We start from the raw sequence: 18983 nt of genomic DNA on the forward strand, positions 1-18983 counted from the left end.
GCTGAGATTGACGAGGTCACTTAGATGAGTGATGAAACGTTTCTCCCACTAAACGTTGTGTCCAGATGAAGTGATGCACTGATCATGTCTCATTCATTGAGTTAATAGAAAGATTACAAAATGTCACTTAATGCCTGCTATACAACAGTGAAGCTAGATAGAGGGGGATCATTTGTTGGACAGGTCAGTTTATGACCCAACATTCTCTGCTGGATGAGCACGGAGCACAACACCAGTTCAGAGGGCTTCACCTGCTTCATTTCCATCAGGCTGTGTAGCTTTTCTAAATGAGATACAAAAGACATGAAGAAAGGGGGAAATAGACCGTGAAATGTACAGAAAACAGTATTTCACTATAGTTTAAACTTTTCACTATAAACAACAAAATACATCTAATTATCATTCAAAATCCAATACATGAAGTAAGGCCATTTTTAACTTTTAATCAACAGAATAATTGATATCCGCTGAGGATGGATGTGGTATACCATACCTTTTCTGTTTTCTGGAATGGAGTATGATTGCTGTTATCATTATGATCAATGTCAGACCTCCAATCACTGAACCGACCACAATTCCTGTGACATTACCTGAAAAATGATAAAGACAACAGACGGTAATTGGAGGCTTCCTGCTGAAGGCAATACAATTACTTTCTTGAGAAATGGTTGATTATGATTTAACTTCTCACTCACCAGTCACACACAATAAATAAAATATTGCATTTTAATTTTCAACTGTTTGTTCTAGATTGTTGTCTGTAATTTGGTTGTTGTTGTTGTTTTGTTTTGTTTTGTTTTTTTAATTTTCCCCCCCTTTTCTCCCCAATTGTACTTGGCCAATTACCCTATTCTTCCTAGCTGTCCCGGTCGCTGCTCCACCCCCTCTGCTGATCCAGGGAGGGCTGCAGACTACCACATGCCTCCTCCGATACATGTCGAGTCCCCAGCCGCTTCTTTTCACCTGACAGTGAGGCGTTTGGCCAGGGGGATGTAGCATGTGGGAGGATCACGCTATTCCCCCCAGTTCCCTGACCAACCAGAGGAGGTGCTAGTGCAGCAACCACGACACATACCCACATCCGGCTTCCCACCCGCAGACACGGCCAATTGTGTCTGTAGGGACGTCTGACCAAGCCAGAGGTAACACAGGGATTCGACCCGGCAATCCCCGGGTTGGTAGGCAACGGAATAGACTGCCAAGCCACCCGGACGCCCATAATACTGATAATTTTATCAAAACAGTTAGTCATCATCTGCAGGACAATGATTGGACTTTCTGTGCATTTTACCGTCCATATGATAACGTAGAGCGGTTGTTCATCAATTGAAAGCTTCTCAGCTCCAAGTGCCCTTGAGCAAGATCACTAAAGCCCTGACTGCTCCCGATGAGGAGTTTGGCACCTTGCATGGCAGCCTCTGCCATTGGTATGTTTTTGATTGTGTTGTGTGAATGGGTGAATGTGAGGCCTTAACTGTGAAATGCTTTGAATACTCTGTTAAGTAGAAAAGCCCTTTATAAATACACACACACACACACACACACACATATATATATATATATATATATATATATATATATATATAAATGTGCTTCATTGCACAGATCTACACACACTCACGTAGTTGTCACCACTCACTTTCAGCTAGGAATTAAAAGACCTCAATTATTAAAAAAAAAAGTCATACCGGCAGCCTCACAGCTGGTGGTTATTCCTGACCACTGGCCATTCTTCTGGCACATACGCTCCTCTGATCCTTGAAGGATGTACCCATCATTACAAGACAGCCTCACCATCGCCCCTTGTAGATACGTGGTTCCTTCCTTCTTTCCATTCTGCGGCGGTGAAAGCCAGCCACAGGACACTACTGAATAGCAGAAGAGCATTTAACGTCGGTAACAAGAACTATGGGTGCCATGCATGGTAAATGTAAACGGCATAAGGATTATTGGCAATTCTCCACAGTTTTTTTTCAACAAATAATATGAGGATAGCAAGCACCCACCTGGCTTTAGATCCTCCACAAGAGAAACATGACTCTGAAAAGACACTCTAGTTGCATTTCCCAGCTTTGAGCTACGACCCACAAGGATATCATACCTATAATAGACAGGAAATGAGAAACTGAGCTGTTGGAGTAAGAATGCTCCCACTCATTAATAAAAATTCAAGAAACTTTGAATAACTTGAAATAGTGTACTGTCTATTTTTGTAACATGCGGTACATAAAATAAACTGCCCCAGTATTGCCAAACTTGATGGTTTAGTAGTTGCACAAGTACAATGACAGAAGCACAAGTAGTGGTAGATCATAAAATACCTGCAGTTATCAAATTATTTTCCTACCTACAAAAAAGAGAGCCCTCTCCAGAGCATATCACAGAGGCCTGGTTGGCCAGGGGGTCATCTGGATTATCAGGGACAGAAAATACTGGAACAAAATCGGGATCATGTTTTGGAGCATGCAAATATGTGTCCAAAAGATATTCTGAGTCATATGTGAACAACGAAGACTCATTGGATATAGCCCCTGGGATATAGAGAATGAAACAGGAGGAGAACATTATTAGTGATCAGCTGGTATAGACTGATTACTTACATGTATGAAATAGTGGGTTCTGAGCAAACAGCACACGTTTTTAAATACATAAATGTAATAATTTCTTACAGCTTCCACCAAATCTGAACAGCTCCTGTGGATTACTTTGGTTGGATACAGGCTGACCATCACTGGCGACAAGATCGTCTTCGATACGACCATTCATTATTCCTAATAACCCAAGAGTGGACCCATTGAACTGCTCTGGCAGGAGCACAGTTGTCATCATTGTTCCCTCCCTGAGTCGCACCTCCACACCAGCACCAGTGGGGAACATCACAGTCACATTTTTATGGCTGGGAGAAAACACAAACACACCTGAAAAAGAGATTAGGAAAAAAAATCAATTCAATGTGAATCCACACACAGTTATTTGCTGCCACAAGTGATTTTTTTTAACATTTTGAGCTAGTAGTGTGCAAAGTCTAAAAGGCTATCTTTTTCACAGTTTATTTATTTATTTGGATTTTTGCCTGTTTTTCTCCCTGATTGTACTTGGCCAATTACCCCACTCTTTCGAGCCATCCCGGTCGCTGCTCCACCCCCTATACCGATCCAGGGAGGGCTGCAGACTACCACATTGCCTCCCCCGATACATGTGGAGTCACCAGCAGCTTCTTTTCACCTGACAGTGAGGAGTTCCACCAGGGGGACGTAGCGCGTGGAAGGATCACGCTATTCCCCCGTTGCTCTTCCCCCCGAACGGATGCCCCGACCGACCGGAGGAGGCGCTAGTGCAGCAACCAAGAAATATACCCACATCCGGCTTCCCACCCGCAGACACGGCCAATTGTGTATGTAAGGACGCCTGACCAAGCCAAATGTATAACACTAGGACCTGAACTGGCGATCCCCGTGTTGGTAGGCAACGGAATATGATGTTTCAGTCTTGCCACCGAGATTTCGCTTTTTAAAAGATTGGTTTTAAAAAACACATTGTTTTGTCTTCTTCTGAACTGCAGTATCACAGCCTGAGACCACAATGTTAACAATTCATGTGAAAGAGACTTTTTTCAGCGTTCGAATTAGTCAACAATAAGCATGACTACATTTCATTTGCCAATCTCTTTATCATCAAAGTTCATTGGTCACAGGGGTGACCGGGTGGCGTGGCGGTCTATTCCGTTGCCTGTCAGCATGGGGATCGCCAGTTCGAATCCCCGCGTTGCCTCTGGTTTGGTCGGGTATCCCTATAGACACCGTTGGCAGTGTCTGCGGTTTGGGAAGCCGGATGTGCGTACGTCGGTCGGGGCGCCTGCCCAGGGGGGAAGGGGAGCTGGGGGGAATAGCGTGATCCTCCCATGCGCTATTTACCCCTGGTGAAACTCCTCACTGTCAGGTGAAAAGAAGCGGCTGGCGACTCCACATGTATCGGAGGAGGCATGTGGTAGTCTGCAGCCCTACCCGGATCGGCAGATTGGGTGGAGCAGCGACCGGGACGGCTAAAAAAGTTCAATGGTCACATTCATGTTCAACATTGTATCGCTCGATTTATGATGAATCACCAATCCAAAGAATGATACCTAGTTGAAATCATGTGTCTCGCTACCAAACTAACTTTATCAATAGAGGGAATGGACCAAGTCTAAAGCTGTGCTCTACACTCTTTGTTTACAAACAAAAATGCAGATGTGTCATTATATTAAAATTTGATTCTTTCACAGCACTATTGAAAAGTGGCACGAGGCTGGCAAAGAAACATTTCCACTACACACATTTCCACTACATTCAACTCTAATACAAGGTCCAACTTGCTGCCACAACTAGGCAATACATATTTACTCCTTATAACATCTGCTGAAGTTGACCTTTCCTCACTCTACAGTGGTGTCATGTGACGTCTTGTGTGTGGAGACAGCCTGAGGGTGTGGGGAAATATCTCAGAGAAAATCTGCTATTCGCCACACTAAGCTGAGCAATACATGTAAACATGAGCTTAACATATAAACATGAACTTAGCTAACGTAAACCTACTATTTTCCTTCTGTTGGGTAACAAATTCAGCGAACTTGATTTAGTTTACTGCTTAGCATCTGTCCATACTGTCAAGCTGATTTTCAGAACTTGTTACTCAAGTAAATTGATTATGTATAACTAATTAACTTGAATGGCTAGTTAGACTTTAACACAGCCAGAAAAAAGTGTGAAAGAACGGGGGGGGGCGGTAAACTAACTAATGGTAGCTCTGTGTAGGGGGCAGGGCTACACAGCTTGTTGTTGTAATATACAGAATGGAAGGCTTTTGTGTGACTTATTGGTGCCTTGCTGTGAGATCGAGTTCATTCAGTGATGCTGTTCTTGTTAGATAGTATTAGAACAAACAGATTAACCAAATTTACTTAAGGTCAATTAAATTTCCATTCCCCTTTCCAGTTAGTTGTTCAGTTACTATTCTTGGCACATTCCATTTAAATGATGGAATTATGGTCACAAGAATAATTTAGTAGACAGGAAGGCCCCAATTTTTGCATAAATTACCCCAAACTAAGGGTTGTGTTTCTGGTGTTTTGTTTGTGGGTTTGTTTGTCTTTCAGTCATTTTATGAAAAAAACAGCTGCAGCAAATGATGAGAACAATTCATGAGAGGTGAGCAGTTGTCCAAATTTTCCAACCTAGAGGTAAATGGGCCTAAGATCTTGGTCAAGAAAAAGGTCAAAATCATTTTTGTCCAAAACTGTGAAAATCGGTTAGATTTACTACAATGTCAACTATTCCTACCCATTTCTGCAGTGATAGAAGCAATGTTTTGAAGGTGGGTTGTGGTCCAAGTTCAGGAATGGGATTTGTGGTGCCTAACAATATTTGTTGCTTGTATCCTTTTTTTTTAACATTCAAAATTAATCTTATACTGCTGTTGCACTTATCCATAGTTACTCAGGAATAAAATGTTAATATGATGTCAAAGTGTAAATTGTTATGGAAAGGAATTATGAAACATGAGGTTACTGAGGATTTCACCTTTTAAGTCCATCCAGCTTTGCTCGGTAAAAAAGAGGGTTTTGTGATTCCGCAACACTTCAAGGTAGTCCTGACTGCTGCCGAGTCGCACCTCAATGATATCAGATGACCCCTCTCTCATGGCAACAGCTGACAGCTTGGCTGCTTTCACTTTGGTTCCTGTTAGACAGAATCAATTAAACAATACTGATGAAAAATGATAACATGTTCACCTTTTACATGTATTGGATTAGTTATTTATATAGTTAGTTCATTATTTTCTTAGCTATTTTGCAAAATCCATTTCAGGATTCAAATTGGTGTATTCTGAGTATTCCTTACAGACACATTGGCATGCATGCGGGGGCGGGGGTGTCTTTTCTGCTCTGCGTGCTGAGGTGCCGTTTTTTTAAATCCTTATTTAATCATGATAAGTCCATGTCCTAATGGGATGTGTTTTTTTTTTCTTTCTAACATTGGAGCATCCTAGTAGCACAGGAGATCATCACTTTTTGTTTTTTCATTCAAATGAGCATCCTACTGGGACACTTCCATGCTTAAGGTTTACCATAAGGTCACTTGGGGCCAAAACTAAGCTTTTTTTTTTTTACCATAGGGGCCCAAGGGTATTTGAATGGCTCCTCTGATGAACCTAGAGCCTCCCTCGGGGGGACCTAAGAGTACATCTGTCGCCATCTTATAATGCAGTGATTGCAACCGTTCCCAAATCCCCGGTGAATAGTACACATTCTCATTGAAACTCTAGTTAATGCTCACAGAACTTTGCATATGAAACCGATTTCGTTTTCGGTCGTTATGCCACTGTATTGTTTATAAGGGCATGGACACCTGCAGTCAGTTGAGACTGAAGAGGCCACTTAGATGAGTGATGAAACGTTTCTCTGTCAATAAACATTGTGTCCAGATGAACTGATTCAACTTTCTGTGATTTTCTTACTTGGACTATTGAGCATGCATAAAGACTAATTTCGGCGAGGATTGCCTTAAACTTAGACGTGAGTCCGAGCAAATGGTGCATCAAATGGCAGACTACAGGAACCACCTGAGATTCACCCTCAGGTGCAGACAGAGCAGGAATATACCTAAGAGCCTGCAAGTTAAATCTTCGGTCAAGGGCCACCGAGCTAACAAGATCCCCCAGAAGTTACAGAGTCAGCTGTTAAATAAACAGGTGAGACAAACTAATTTGACCATCGACGCTTTGAAAGCCAAAGAGGAGCAGATCCAACAGAGACTCACGTCATGTCTATACGAGGCCACTTTCCACTGTGTGATTGAGTTCATGGAGAAGGCTTGTCTAGCACAACACAGAAAGTCAAAAACCAGGCAGCAAAAGAAGTTCAATCTACTTGCTGCACGCCAGAGACATCGGCAGGCAATGGACAGCGCCCTCAACGGCAGACAAGAGAGACTGATGCCAGAGACACACCGGTGATGTGCACAAGTATGTTAAAAATCTGTCTAACAAATAACTCATCCAGGTGGAGAAATACATCCTTTCTAAGGGGCTGAATTTTGCTGTCACACCAAGGCAAATCCCACTAGCGGAACTGATCCCAGCCATGGAATCAGCGATCCATAAAAACAACTTTGCAGACCCGGAAGAGGAGCAACTGCTGACTAAAGTTTCAGCCTGCCTCAGCAAAGCAAAGGCTATCATGAGAAAGTTATGACATTACTTACCAACATGAATACTTATGAGCCCCTGAAACGAGACCCAGGCGTGGTTACAAGAAAAAGGTGATAGATTGTCTGAAGCTGTTAGAACAGGACAATGCTATTGACAGAATTTTATATCATAGATTATACCCAGGGGAAACTAAACCTATTCTGCATGGCTTACCTAAGATACTTAAACAGGATGTGCCATTACGGCCTATTGGTTGTATGATTAACTCAGTGACCTTTAACATCTCTATGTTGCTTGCATCTGTTCTTAACCTGTTGGTAAGCAGTAATGAACATCAAATTCAGAACTCTATGGGCAACAGCCTGTATCAGGAGTTGTGCTGCATGCTCAGACAGGTATGGTCTAATTTCCCTGATGTTGTACAGGGCAAATCACAACAACCGGGCAATCAAGGTCACATGAACCTTAAAGGCTAGCTTGTCATCAATCATGACACCCAGGTTTCTGGCAGACTTCCCGGGCATGGGTTGATCTGAGCTGGATATTGAGCAGTTGTTGTAAGGATGGACTGGCTGGAATGAAAAGGAGCTCAGTCTTAGTTAGGTTAAGCTGAAGGTGGCATTCTTTCATCCATGCAGAAATATCAACAAGGCATGATGATATCTGTGCCAAGATTATGAGTTCATCTGCCGGGAATGACAGGAAGAGTTGGGTATCGTCAGCATAGCAATGGTATGAGAAACCATGGCAGCGGATGTCTTGATGCATGTTCAATAACCCAGGTAAGAAAATCAAAGAAGATTGAATAAGTTCATCTGGATACAATGTTTATTGACATTGGGATGACCCAAGCTTGCTTAAATGCAGTTGGGAACACACCCATTGTAAGCGAGGAGTTGATGATGTGTGTGACTGCGGGGTTAAGTGTGGGGGAAATGGTCTGTAGGAGGTTAGATGGTATCGGGTCCAACAGACAGGTAGTTGGACGAGAGTCCAGCTGAAGCTTGGAGGCTTCCTCCTTGGTCAGTGGGAAGCATGAGGTGAGTGAGACACTGTTAGCTGTCAGCGGCAGACAGAGTTGGTCGGGATCAGGGAACTAGTTACTGATGGCAGAAACCTTATCAGTAAAGTATGAGGCGAACATGTCTGGAGTGAGCAGAGTGGAGGTCGGAGGAAGAGGCAGACTGAGGAGTGAGTTAAAAGCAGAAAACATTTTTCGAGCATTAGTGGCGCCACAGATCTTGCTCTGATAGCAAGTGATCTTAGCTGTTTTTAAGCTGGAGGAGAATGATGCTAGGAGACACTGATAGTCACTGAGGTCAGTGGACTCCGGTTTCGCAATTTTCTCTCTGCTGCTCTGAGCCCGACCCTTTGCTCTCTGATGACATCACTGAGCCATGGACAAGTGATGAAACGTTTCTCTCTCAATAAACATGTCCAGATGAACTGATTCAACTTTATGTAATATTGCTCATTATGTTAATACAGGCCACACCACAAAATTGATTGGCCTGTTGCGGGCAAAAGGCTTGGCCTATCAGCTTTATTTTGATAAACTTTTGTCACAGGTTTCTGAGGATGATATATGCCAAATTTTGTGAAGATCCAATCAACGGTCAGTGGAGGATTTCGATAAGGCAGGTTTTCAGAAAATTCAATTTCAGAAAATTCAGCATGGTGGAAATAAAACTGGGACTATTATTCAGTTCCAGGATGGACCAATTATTCAGGATAAGCAAGAAATTGGATTCTAGACCAAACAGTTCTTTAGATGAAGGTCAAAATGTAAAGCGGCTAGTAACAGCACCACCTACTGGTCGATCAGCCTTTTTTGTGACTGACAATCCAGAAGTGTTGGAACCTACTAACTAAGTTTAGTGTCTCTAAGTCTTACAGTTTCTGAGATACAGACACGTTTAAGATAGAAAAACTTGGAATAATAAGAAGAAGAAGAACAGGGATAAACACAAGAGGGTGACTATACACCTTCAGTGCTTGGCCCCCTAAAATGTAAAATAAGTTTACAAAGGAGTAAAAAAAAAATATATATATATATATATATATATATATATATATATATATATATATATATATATATATAGGTATTGCAGAGTAAATTTGTTTGTTTTCAATTGAAATTGTTTGTTGTTGAAAGTCAACAATGTTCAACAATTTTTCAACAATTATTCAACAGCATACCGTTTAATAATGTCAATGGCTCCGTTCTACCCTGGACTGTCAGCTCCTTGCTCATCGAAGTCACCAGACTGTATTCTCCCTTGCCATTGAACGAGTAACTGACACCATCGAAAGTTATGAAATGGGGGTCTCCAAAAACCACAGCTGGAAAAAGACATCAATATTGTTGAAAAACTGTATTAATTTCTTTTGCAGCAAGTATGTACATAGTTAAGAATGATTATCTCACCTGGTTTAGGTGACAGGTATTTCCTGCAGCCGGTGGAGGGCCGATGTTTGAAGTAGAAGTGACAGTTATCAGACCATAGGCAGCAGTAGTAGAAGCTGAGAACATCATAGACCCAATGAGATTCTCCAGGAACTCTGGGGGGCTTCTTATATGGAGGCGAGCCCCAGTCATGTGCTCTGTCTGGAGTGCTCCCACCAATTGAATCTGCTGTCAAGACCTGGGCGCCTGTCCGGTCATAACAGCACTGTTGCCCTGCCCCATACCTAGGGCTGTCAGTAAGAACTGGTCAACATTGGCATCAAGAGTAATTAAAGTGCAATAGCTAAACATAAAGTATTGGCCTCATCACCACTTTTTTGGGAAAACATTTCATCCTCTTGTCAAAAACATTCATTATACGCAAAATTTATTTGGAGCATCTGCCATCACAGTGTAAATAGTTAATTCAGTGAGGCCTGGCAATAGTATATTAGTGCTATATATCATTGCACTGTGTTTAGCAATTTATGAAAATTGCCCTGGTGAGGTCCTCACCTTGCATGTATAGCCCTCACACAGTGGACACTTCCTGGGTGGTAGGTACACACACTCCCTTTTTCTATGTCACAGCCATAATCAGTCTGAGAAGAGAGGCATAACATCAATATTTGCGGGCACTGCTGAGTAGATCCATAATAAGTGCAAATAAACCGGTCCTACAAGGAAAATTAAGTAGCTCAATAGCTGAGGACCGTGAACAGTAAACACAATAACACATACACACTCGACTGTTATATTATCAAAAGTGTACAATAACATATCACTTTGATAAAATTTCTGCTAAGTTAGTGTGAATATTAACACTACCAACCACAAAATGTAAAGAAAATTTTAAACAGAGACCCTTGTATCTGTAATTACATAATAATAACTCTTTAAATGAGTACTTCAACTATTCATTCATTGTGATGAATGTACATTAACTTCTCAAATTATATACACCCCAACTAAATACAAAATGAAACTATGCGTATCAAGAAGCACACCGTGAAACGGTATGTTCAGTTAACTTAAAAGTTTTAAGGTAATCAGTTTCCACAAAAAATAAATGAAAAGTTTTGAGTGAGCATTGCTTAGTCACTGGTTAAACTTAAAACAGTTACTTTGTGGGGACTCATTTGTTTCTACCAACACTGGGTATCATATTATCTAACAAGTTAGATATTGATAATGACATACTCAAAGGTGAATTAACTAATGGTAGGGGGTGGGGCTCCACCTTGGTATGTTATTGGTGTCATTCAATGATTCTGTGTTATATAATTTAATTTTTTTTGTTTTATTGTTTTTATTTTTATTGCTTTTATTTTTTTTTTATTGAGTCATTCTGAGATAGATATTGATAATGGCATACTCTTATGTGTGAAAAACTAAGTTTATTATTCAGGTTTGTTAGTTGAGCATTAGAGAGTGGGCACGAAATTCCTCCTGCTCCTTTTTGAACATACAATATTTGTTGGATTCTCTATTGAGAATTATTTTGTTGAATTCTTCTGGTTTTATTTTTATCATTTGTTTTTTTTTTTGTTTTATTTATGCTTGGTAATTTTGTCTTTTTATTTTGCATGTTCAAAATAAAGTCATTGGATTTGATTGATTTGATTTGATATTTCTTGTTATTCCAACAGCTCAAGCATGGATGTATTTGACATGCCAGAACTATGGGAACTGTGACCCTGTTACCTGCTAATCTAAATACAGATTATATCAAATTATGGTCAGTCCAAGGAACAACAGAAAATTAATCCATCTATAAAATATATTTTACACGAATGTTATAATACAATTATATGATGGAATCTCATCTACTTCTTGGACTTAAAATACATTAAAGAGGCTTCTTTTGAACAATTAGTGTACAATTAGCAACTGTTATTTTAAGTTTCCATAACTTAAGGTAATCACTTTCCACTAAACTTCCTACTTAACTGAACTTGTTTGGGTTTACATGATAGCGAAGGGAGCTAATCAAGCACACTGGCTGCTTAAATACATATTGCATATCAAAGCAAGACTGTTTAAGCACAATCCAATAAATTAGTTTATGTGAGGTAACCAATATTTTAACCCTAACTGAGGTTTACACATAAGTACTTATTCCAGCAGTTAGACCAAATGTATAAATACCGATATCTATTTTAAGCAAACTTTTTTCAGTTTATAAAATGAAATGATACACTTACAAAGCCTTGGTTGAACCACTGTTGCAAACAAGTGTAATTAAGTACTCATTTGTTTGTGGTGACAGGCATGGGCGCAAATCCATGAATACTGGGATGGTATCCAGCGCTTTACCTGTGCCCCCGTCTATAGGGTTAGTGGTTGTGTCAAGAATGGCACCCGACCTAAAATTTTGCCAAATCATTATGCGAATTGACAAGACCATACCAGATTGGTCACAGCCACCATTGGTGCTGTGCCTATCAATGGAAACTGTAAAATCCACTGTGGTGACCCCTTAGAAACAGGGAATAAGCCGGAAGAAGAAGAGGAAGAAGAAGAAGTATTCATTTGTTTATCTGAAAACTTACATGAAACCTCCCTGTGTCTGCTCTTGCTTGGGACAGAGTGCATGGACAGTCTATGACTTCACTGAGGAAATTAGGCAGTCGACTCTCCAGTTGGTCCCATGCCTGGCACTTCTCCAGAGCCCAAGCTGCTGAGTCCTGCCTGAACTGCTCCTCTAGGTGCCAAGCGAGAGCATGGTCTTCACTCCACACAGCTTGTACATTCCTGGACCATTCACATTTCAATCACAAACATGTTAACATATTCTGTGTTTCCACTGCATATTCACAGCACCAACTCTTCCAAACTGCATTGCATTGGCCTTATAGGGTAATATATATTAAAAGCTAAGCTTATCAGGTTACCATAATTACTAAGAAATACAAACAATATGTTGTGTTTAGATATTTTACATCTGTCTGTATAGGAAAATAGCTAAATTAATGTTCGTGTTCTCTTGGAAAAGTTTTTTTTTTTTTTTTACATACCACATGCCATCAGGGTAAGTGCTGGAGCTGATACGTATACAGCCAAGCTCCCACTCTGAAAACCCATTCTCTGCTGGTTTGGGCAAAAAACTGAATGTGCCATTATTTAGCTGATCCCTTGCAAGGGAGTAAAGATATTCCCACTTGGCCTGCCAGTGTTGTGTGTAGGATTCACCTACAGACCAAAACACACCCTGTGTTTGTTATACATGACACCTATAATATAACCTATAAACATTATCAGCTCATATACATGGCACTCACCTGACTCCCTGTATCCCCAGAGCTCTATATTGACCTTTGTCGCTCTTATTAAAGAGGTGTTCCACGTCATTTCAAGGGAGCCTCCAACATTAGGTGTGCCATAATACTGCCATTTTGTTGCATTCAATAAAGTTGCCTTAAATTGAGGATCTAACTTGCCAGTATGCACTAAAAGAAATGGGGGAAATAAAGTTAACATGATAGCATGATGTAAATTCATAACATGGTATAAATTCAACATCAAAAATAGGATTATTGGTATTAAAATTGCCGTTGGGGTTAGAATGGTAAATAATGTAACATCTGCCCACTGGTTGTACCTGACAGCCATTCTCCAGTTCTGCTAAATGTTGTGCCATTATCTGAAGATATCTGGAGAGGAACCCATCCTGTTTCATACAGTAAGGGAGAGATACAATGGGCTCTGCCACTCTCATCCACATATCCCACAGTCCTGATGTCATCATTGAACCTATTGTTGAGAGGAAGTGATTGACAGGTTTCACACACCACCAGTTCAGTTGTTTAATGTGACACATCTTATTCTTTATGTTAACTGTGTGTCTAACAAGTTGACCTAAACAACTAACAGCCCTTCTCTAAGTCATCACTAGCAAAGGCATGATTAAACTCTGTCTGCCAAAAAAAAACATGCACGTTTCTCTCTCATGATTGTAAAGTATTTGTACAACATCCAGCAACATGTAGAACTGTGAGACGAAAATGTACTACCTGCATACAATTTGAGAACTCTGATTGAAACTTGCGTCCACAACAACAAAATCTGTACCGCCAAAAATTGATCCAGAATATGGAGAGATTTCCACACAATACTCCCTATAGTTTGAACAGCAGTTTTTAAGAGAGATGCAAGTTGGGTGGCAAGAACATGTTTCTAGTTTTGATCCACAGTTCCCTGCACAAGTCTGCCCTGTCAAAGATCAGAGTTAAAGATGTGTTAAGGATCAGCACACATAAGAAGAGACTTGGAAATCACACTGAAAATAATCAAAGTTGAAAATGATATAGGCGGTCAAATAAAACTTCACCAATTTTATACATTACTGATTTCCTCAAAACAAGCAAATTATTCTACTCACCTAATGTCTTGTATGCGCATGAGGCTAACAGGAAAAATATAACTGCAGAGCATGTGCATCTCTCCATGATGACATGTGACAGTTAAATCATCAACATGCTCTTGCTTGAATGTATAAGTTTGAGTTAGAGAGGCATAATCAGCACTTTAAGAGCCTTGACGTTTTAGTCACTGACTTTCACAAACATCGAGTCATGGGACCAAAAGTCAATGAGATAAAACTTTCAAATATTTATATCCTCAGGTGTCTATCTTCAATAACATTCATCCAACGTGCCATAAAGATAATAAAAATATACTTTATGAGAGATAATTATATAGAGAAGATAGAGAATGCAGATAGGTCTATTCCTCCCACCTTCTTGCAAACACTCCCTTTTAACACATTTTATTTGTCTATCTTACTTTTCAGGAATATCATGTTGTAGTGACCGGTTGCTCTAACTATCAGCAGTTCTGTGCTGGGGGAGTGCAAGGGATTCTGGGACTGTTAACGTTCATGTTCAAATTATTGTTTTAGTGTAGCGCTATCTATCCCTTTAAACTGTCAAGGACAACGCTCCTGAGTTCTCTATACAACTCGGTATCCAATAAACTATTGAAGTATGCTAACTTCGCTTCTTATGTGTTTAAAGTATGTTCTAAAGGCTCTAAATGTCTTACAGTGTCATCTAGTAACTCCAACTAAAAAGGTTGACTACCCCTTTAAGGCGCTTAAATATGGCATATGACCCCTTTAAGGCAATCCAACATGGTCTAGACACCTCAATGTGTCACCGAGTAACTTATATTAAAACGGTGGACTAGCCCTTCAAGGTTCTAAAATATGGTGTATTAGCCCTTTAAGGTTATATACTATGGTCTACACTTCTCTGGGTGTCACTAGGTTACATCCAGTAAAAAGGTGGACTAGCCCTTTAAGGTTGTAAAAATATGGTGGACGGCCCCTTTAAGGCTAACTCAACATGTCACTTACCATAGCCTAGACACCACAGGATAATCCACACTCACACAGGTACATAGAATTATATATACAAATGTATTATGAGTAATAATTATTAGAATGAATGAAAGTGATAAGCCTCAATGGCTAACAAGCATCTGCATTCATATACACACAAATGAATCAGACCAACACATTAGCATACAGCTCAGCAACCCTATAACTAAGCCGGCAAGAAAAATAAAAGAAAGTCAACCCCCAGTTGCAGGCCTGTTTCTTTATCGGGTACGTTGGGGCCCTAAACAGCCCTCTTCGCTCCCCTTGGGAGCCTGCACATCCAGCTTGTACTCACAAAGAATGGATGCTCCTCTTCGTCTCGCGCTTCCCGCCGCAGTGCAGCAGCGAACGTCAGGCCGGCAGCCATCCTAGCTAACTGGCTAGTTAGCCGTTAGCACCATCTCACGGTCGAACCGTGCGCTCGCCTCGGCAGCACAACACGGCAACAGACGACTCCTTCTGCGTTCCTCGATGGTCGCATGAACACAACACTACACTGTAACTGATAACGTTACTTCGCTAAACTAGAAGACGGCCCGAATCACTGTGGGGAGAGCCCCTTACCGCATCCAGTACATTCGCCCGTCTTGAAAGCCCACCCTGATGGCTCCAGTGCGCAGGGGCTCCACCACCCCCAGGAGGACTAGCACCAGGGAACGCCTGCTGCCCACAGCTACTAGGCCGCCACCCCAGGAGGACTAGCACCAGGGAACGCCTGCTGCCCACAACCGCTAGGCCAGGAGGACTAGCACCAGGGAATGCCTGCTGCCCACAGCTACCGACAGCCCCCTAGAAGCCAGGAGAACCATCACTAGGGAGCGCCTGTTGCCACTGACTGCCCCCTTGAGGCCAGTAGGACCAGCACTGGGGAACGCCTGCTGCCCACCACCACTGGTCACCCCCAGAGGCCAGGAGGACCAGCACTGGGGGAATGCCTGCTGCCCGCTGCTACTGATACCCCCCTAGCGAGTGGGAGGGATGATGCGCATGGAACACCAGCCAAGCTGCCCAAGTACAACGGGATGACACAGATAGAGCCGTACCTCTCGCAAGTCCAATTACCAGCATGGCACAGCGGATGGAGCAACGAGGAAGCTGCCATCCACCTGCTCTGGTGTTGGAGGGAAAGGCTTTGCAGGTGCTCTTCAACCTAGCCCCAGCGGCGCAGCCGGACCTCCAAGTCCTGACCATAGCACTGGAGAGGGGATTCGGGCAATGACCTTTCACTGATCAGAGCAGGGAGCAGCTATCCAGCCGCCGCTGCCAAGAGGGAGAGAGCCTGGGTACCCTCGCCGCAGATGCACAGCTATACACCCAACATGGTTACCTACAGTTCAACGCAGCCTCCCAAGAGGAGCTGGCCCTGTAAGCTTTCCTGTGGGAGCTCATGCCGGAGCGGTTGCGCCAACATGTTCGCCTCGTCATGCCCCAGTCCCTCAGTGGGGCTCTCTACAAAGCTGAACGGGCCAAGGTAGTGTTCTCCACGCAGCCTACCCAGCAAAAGACCCTGCCCTCTGACCGCACATTGGGGGAGCTGCAGCTGAGGTCCACCAAGTCCGGCTTCCACCACAGCAGTCTCTGTGATGGCCTCCAATATCCAGATGACCTCCACCCTGGCCGAATGACTGCTGCTACCGGTGTGACGAGCCTGGTCACATAGCCCGCCACTGCCCAGCACCAGCACCAAAGGCCAGAGCCCAGCTAGCGGGAAATGACAGGGTGTTGGTTTAGTGAAGAGACTGCCACTCCAGTCTCCAGCCCCCCAAGACCGATACATGCTGGTTATCTACATACTTGGGTCACACCAATGGACTGTATTTGGACTGCCAATTCGACAGTTGATCCTGCCGGGCCCTGGTAGACACAGGGTCTATCGTATCCCTGGTGTGACCTGGCGTCCTCCCAGGCACCACTGTCACACTCTCAGAGGCATGGTAACCAACCAACACCCAGCTGATGATGGTGACAGGGGAAAAGGCTGGCATGAGAGGGAAGAAGTCACTGCGAGTCCAGGTGGGAGACCAGGAGCTGACACACAAGTTCTGGCTCGCCAACATCCGGGACCTGTGCATCATCAGCCTGGTCCTGCTGACCCACTGGGGAGCCCATGTAAACGTGTCAGGGGCAACCGTCACCCTCAGCACGAACACTGTGGTGCTCCAGTCTGGTCAAGAGAGGAACAGACCCAGGGGTCCGCGGTGGTGCAGCGGTCTAAGCATCGGCTTTGTGTCGATGCAGTTGCCCACTGGGGATCGGGGTTTGCGCCTTGGTCTCGTCAGATCCGACTATGGCCAGACTTGATGAAGCAGAAATAATTGGCAACGCTGTCTTCGGAAGGGGGGCGGAGTCAGCTTGTGTTCGTCACATGAATGCGTCTCTGTGTGTGTCGGAAAAAGCAGTGGTTCGGCCTGGATTCGCCTTGTCATGCAAGTGGAGAGGTGTCTCCTTCGAGACTGCCGGCCGAAGAGATGCAGTTGGCGAACGCATGCAGTACGAGGGTGGGTGTTTGAACTAAAATAGGGCGATTGGCCACTAAATTGGGAGAAAAAGGGAAAAATCCGAAATAAATTTAAAGAGAGAGGAACAGACCCAAACACCAACGAGCCAGTCACCAAGCAGCCGCTGCCCAGCAGGCACAGAGCCCCTGTAATTCTTCACCCCAGCAGCCCAGACCATCGTCCAAGCCGCCCACCAGCGCACCCGCCACCAGTAGCCCTACATGACTTATGGCAACGCGGCAATGACGGTCTTGACCCACAGCAGTGCCACCAGTTAAAATGCCTCCTCAATGAATACGTGGACATCTTTGCTGCTGGAGATGAAGACTGCAGGCAGACTGAGCTGGTCAAGCATGCCATCCAAACCGGCCCTGCCTAGCCCATCCATTTGTGGCCCCATCAGCTGTCCCTTGCTAAGCAGAAAGACTGTGGCTGGCAGTTCTGTGCGGACTATCGAGGCCTTAACTTCATCACAAAAAAGGACTCTTACCCACTCCCTCAAATTGACAACGTCCTGCTAGTTCAGCTCCTTCAAGCTGCGCAGCAGCTACTGGCAGATGGAGCTGGCTCCCAATGTGAGACTAAAGACTGCCTTTACCATTGGGCAGGGTCTGTGGCAGTTCTGTTGTCATGTCGTTCGGGCTCTGCAATGCATCGGCTGATGGAGAGGGTGTTGATTGACATGCCCAGGAGTTGTACCTTGACGACTTGCTAGTACACACCGACAACTCTGATGGAGCCCTGTCCAACCTGCATGAGGTCCTCGCCGCCATATGTTGGGCCGCGCTGCAGCTGAACCCTGTCAAATGTCACCTGCTGATACGGGAGATGAAGTTCCTGGGCCACTTAGTCAGTGAGCGTGGCATAGCCACCAACCCAGCTAAGGTGGCTGCCATCCAAGACTGGCCAACCCCTGCTAACATAGGCAAGCTGCAAAGTTTCCTTGGCCTGGCGTCATACTACCACTATGGGAACGCCAAGACCCTCCACCACCTCTAGGGGTGGTTCTACTGGCCTGGCTGTCGACAAGACATGGAGCTACACGTGCAATGCTGCAACTCCTGCACCACCCAGAAGGGGCAGACCCAATGCTCCCACGCCCCACTGCAGCAGTACTTGGTGGGAGCCCCAGTGGAGTGAGTAGGAGTGGACATCCTTGGGCCTTTCCCTGTCACCATCTCTGGCAACTGCTGTGTCCTTGTGGCTATGGACTATTTCACAAAGTGGCCAGAGGTATGTGCGGTGCCACATCACAGCACCACCATGACAGTGGAGAAGCCGGTGGAGGAGATGTTCGCTTGCTTCGGAATTCCTGATGAGCTCCATAGCGTCCAGGGGTGGAACTTCAAGTCCCAGGTCTTCAGTGAGTCTGCCAGTGGCTGGGGGTGAAAAAGATGAGAAAAAACCCGCTCCATCCTCAAAGTGACAGGCTGGTGGAGCTTGCCATCCTCACCAGCCAACAACAGTGGGA

General features: G+C 43.8%; 1 protein-coding gene across 1 annotated transcript; it reads right to left on the minus strand.

The window, feature by feature from the left end:
• Positions 1 to 140: 140 nt before the first annotated feature.
• LOC130121593 (sushi domain-containing protein 2-like) lies at positions 141 to 16082 on the minus strand. The gene is made up of 19 exons (XM_056290436.1): positions 16077 to 16082; positions 15794 to 15976; positions 15579 to 15712; positions 14420 to 14475; positions 13648 to 13846; positions 13236 to 13387; positions 12916 to 13083; positions 12652 to 12826; positions 12187 to 12388; positions 10151 to 10236; positions 9617 to 9885; positions 9388 to 9531; positions 5559 to 5717; positions 2670 to 2918; positions 2348 to 2531; positions 2007 to 2101; positions 1689 to 1868; positions 494 to 590; positions 141 to 283 (listed from the first exon to the last, which is right to left on the minus strand). The coding sequence occupies exons 1-19, from the start codon at positions 16080 to 16082 to the stop codon at positions 238 to 240; spliced, it is 2784 nt and encodes a 927-aa protein (XP_056146411.1). The 3' UTR covers positions 141 to 237.
• Positions 16083 to 18983: the final 2901 nt, after the last annotated feature.

This window comes from Lampris incognitus, chromosome 12 (assembly GCF_029633865.1).
Source record: "Lampris incognitus isolate fLamInc1 chromosome 12, fLamInc1.hap2, whole genome shotgun sequence".
Taxonomy (NCBI): Eukaryota; Metazoa; Chordata; class Actinopteri; order Lampriformes; family Lampridae; genus Lampris; species Lampris incognitus.

Coding starts and splice junctions, on each gene's coding strand:
- LOC130121593 (XM_056290436.1), bottom strand. Junction 14,476..15,578: donor GGGCGAATGTACTGGATGCG/GTAAGGGGCTCT, acceptor GCACTCCCCCAG/CACAGAACTGCTGATAGTTA. Junction 591..1,688: donor CACCAGCTGTGAGGCTGCCG/GTATGACTTTTT, acceptor ATCATTTTTCAG/GTAATGTCACAGGAATTGTG.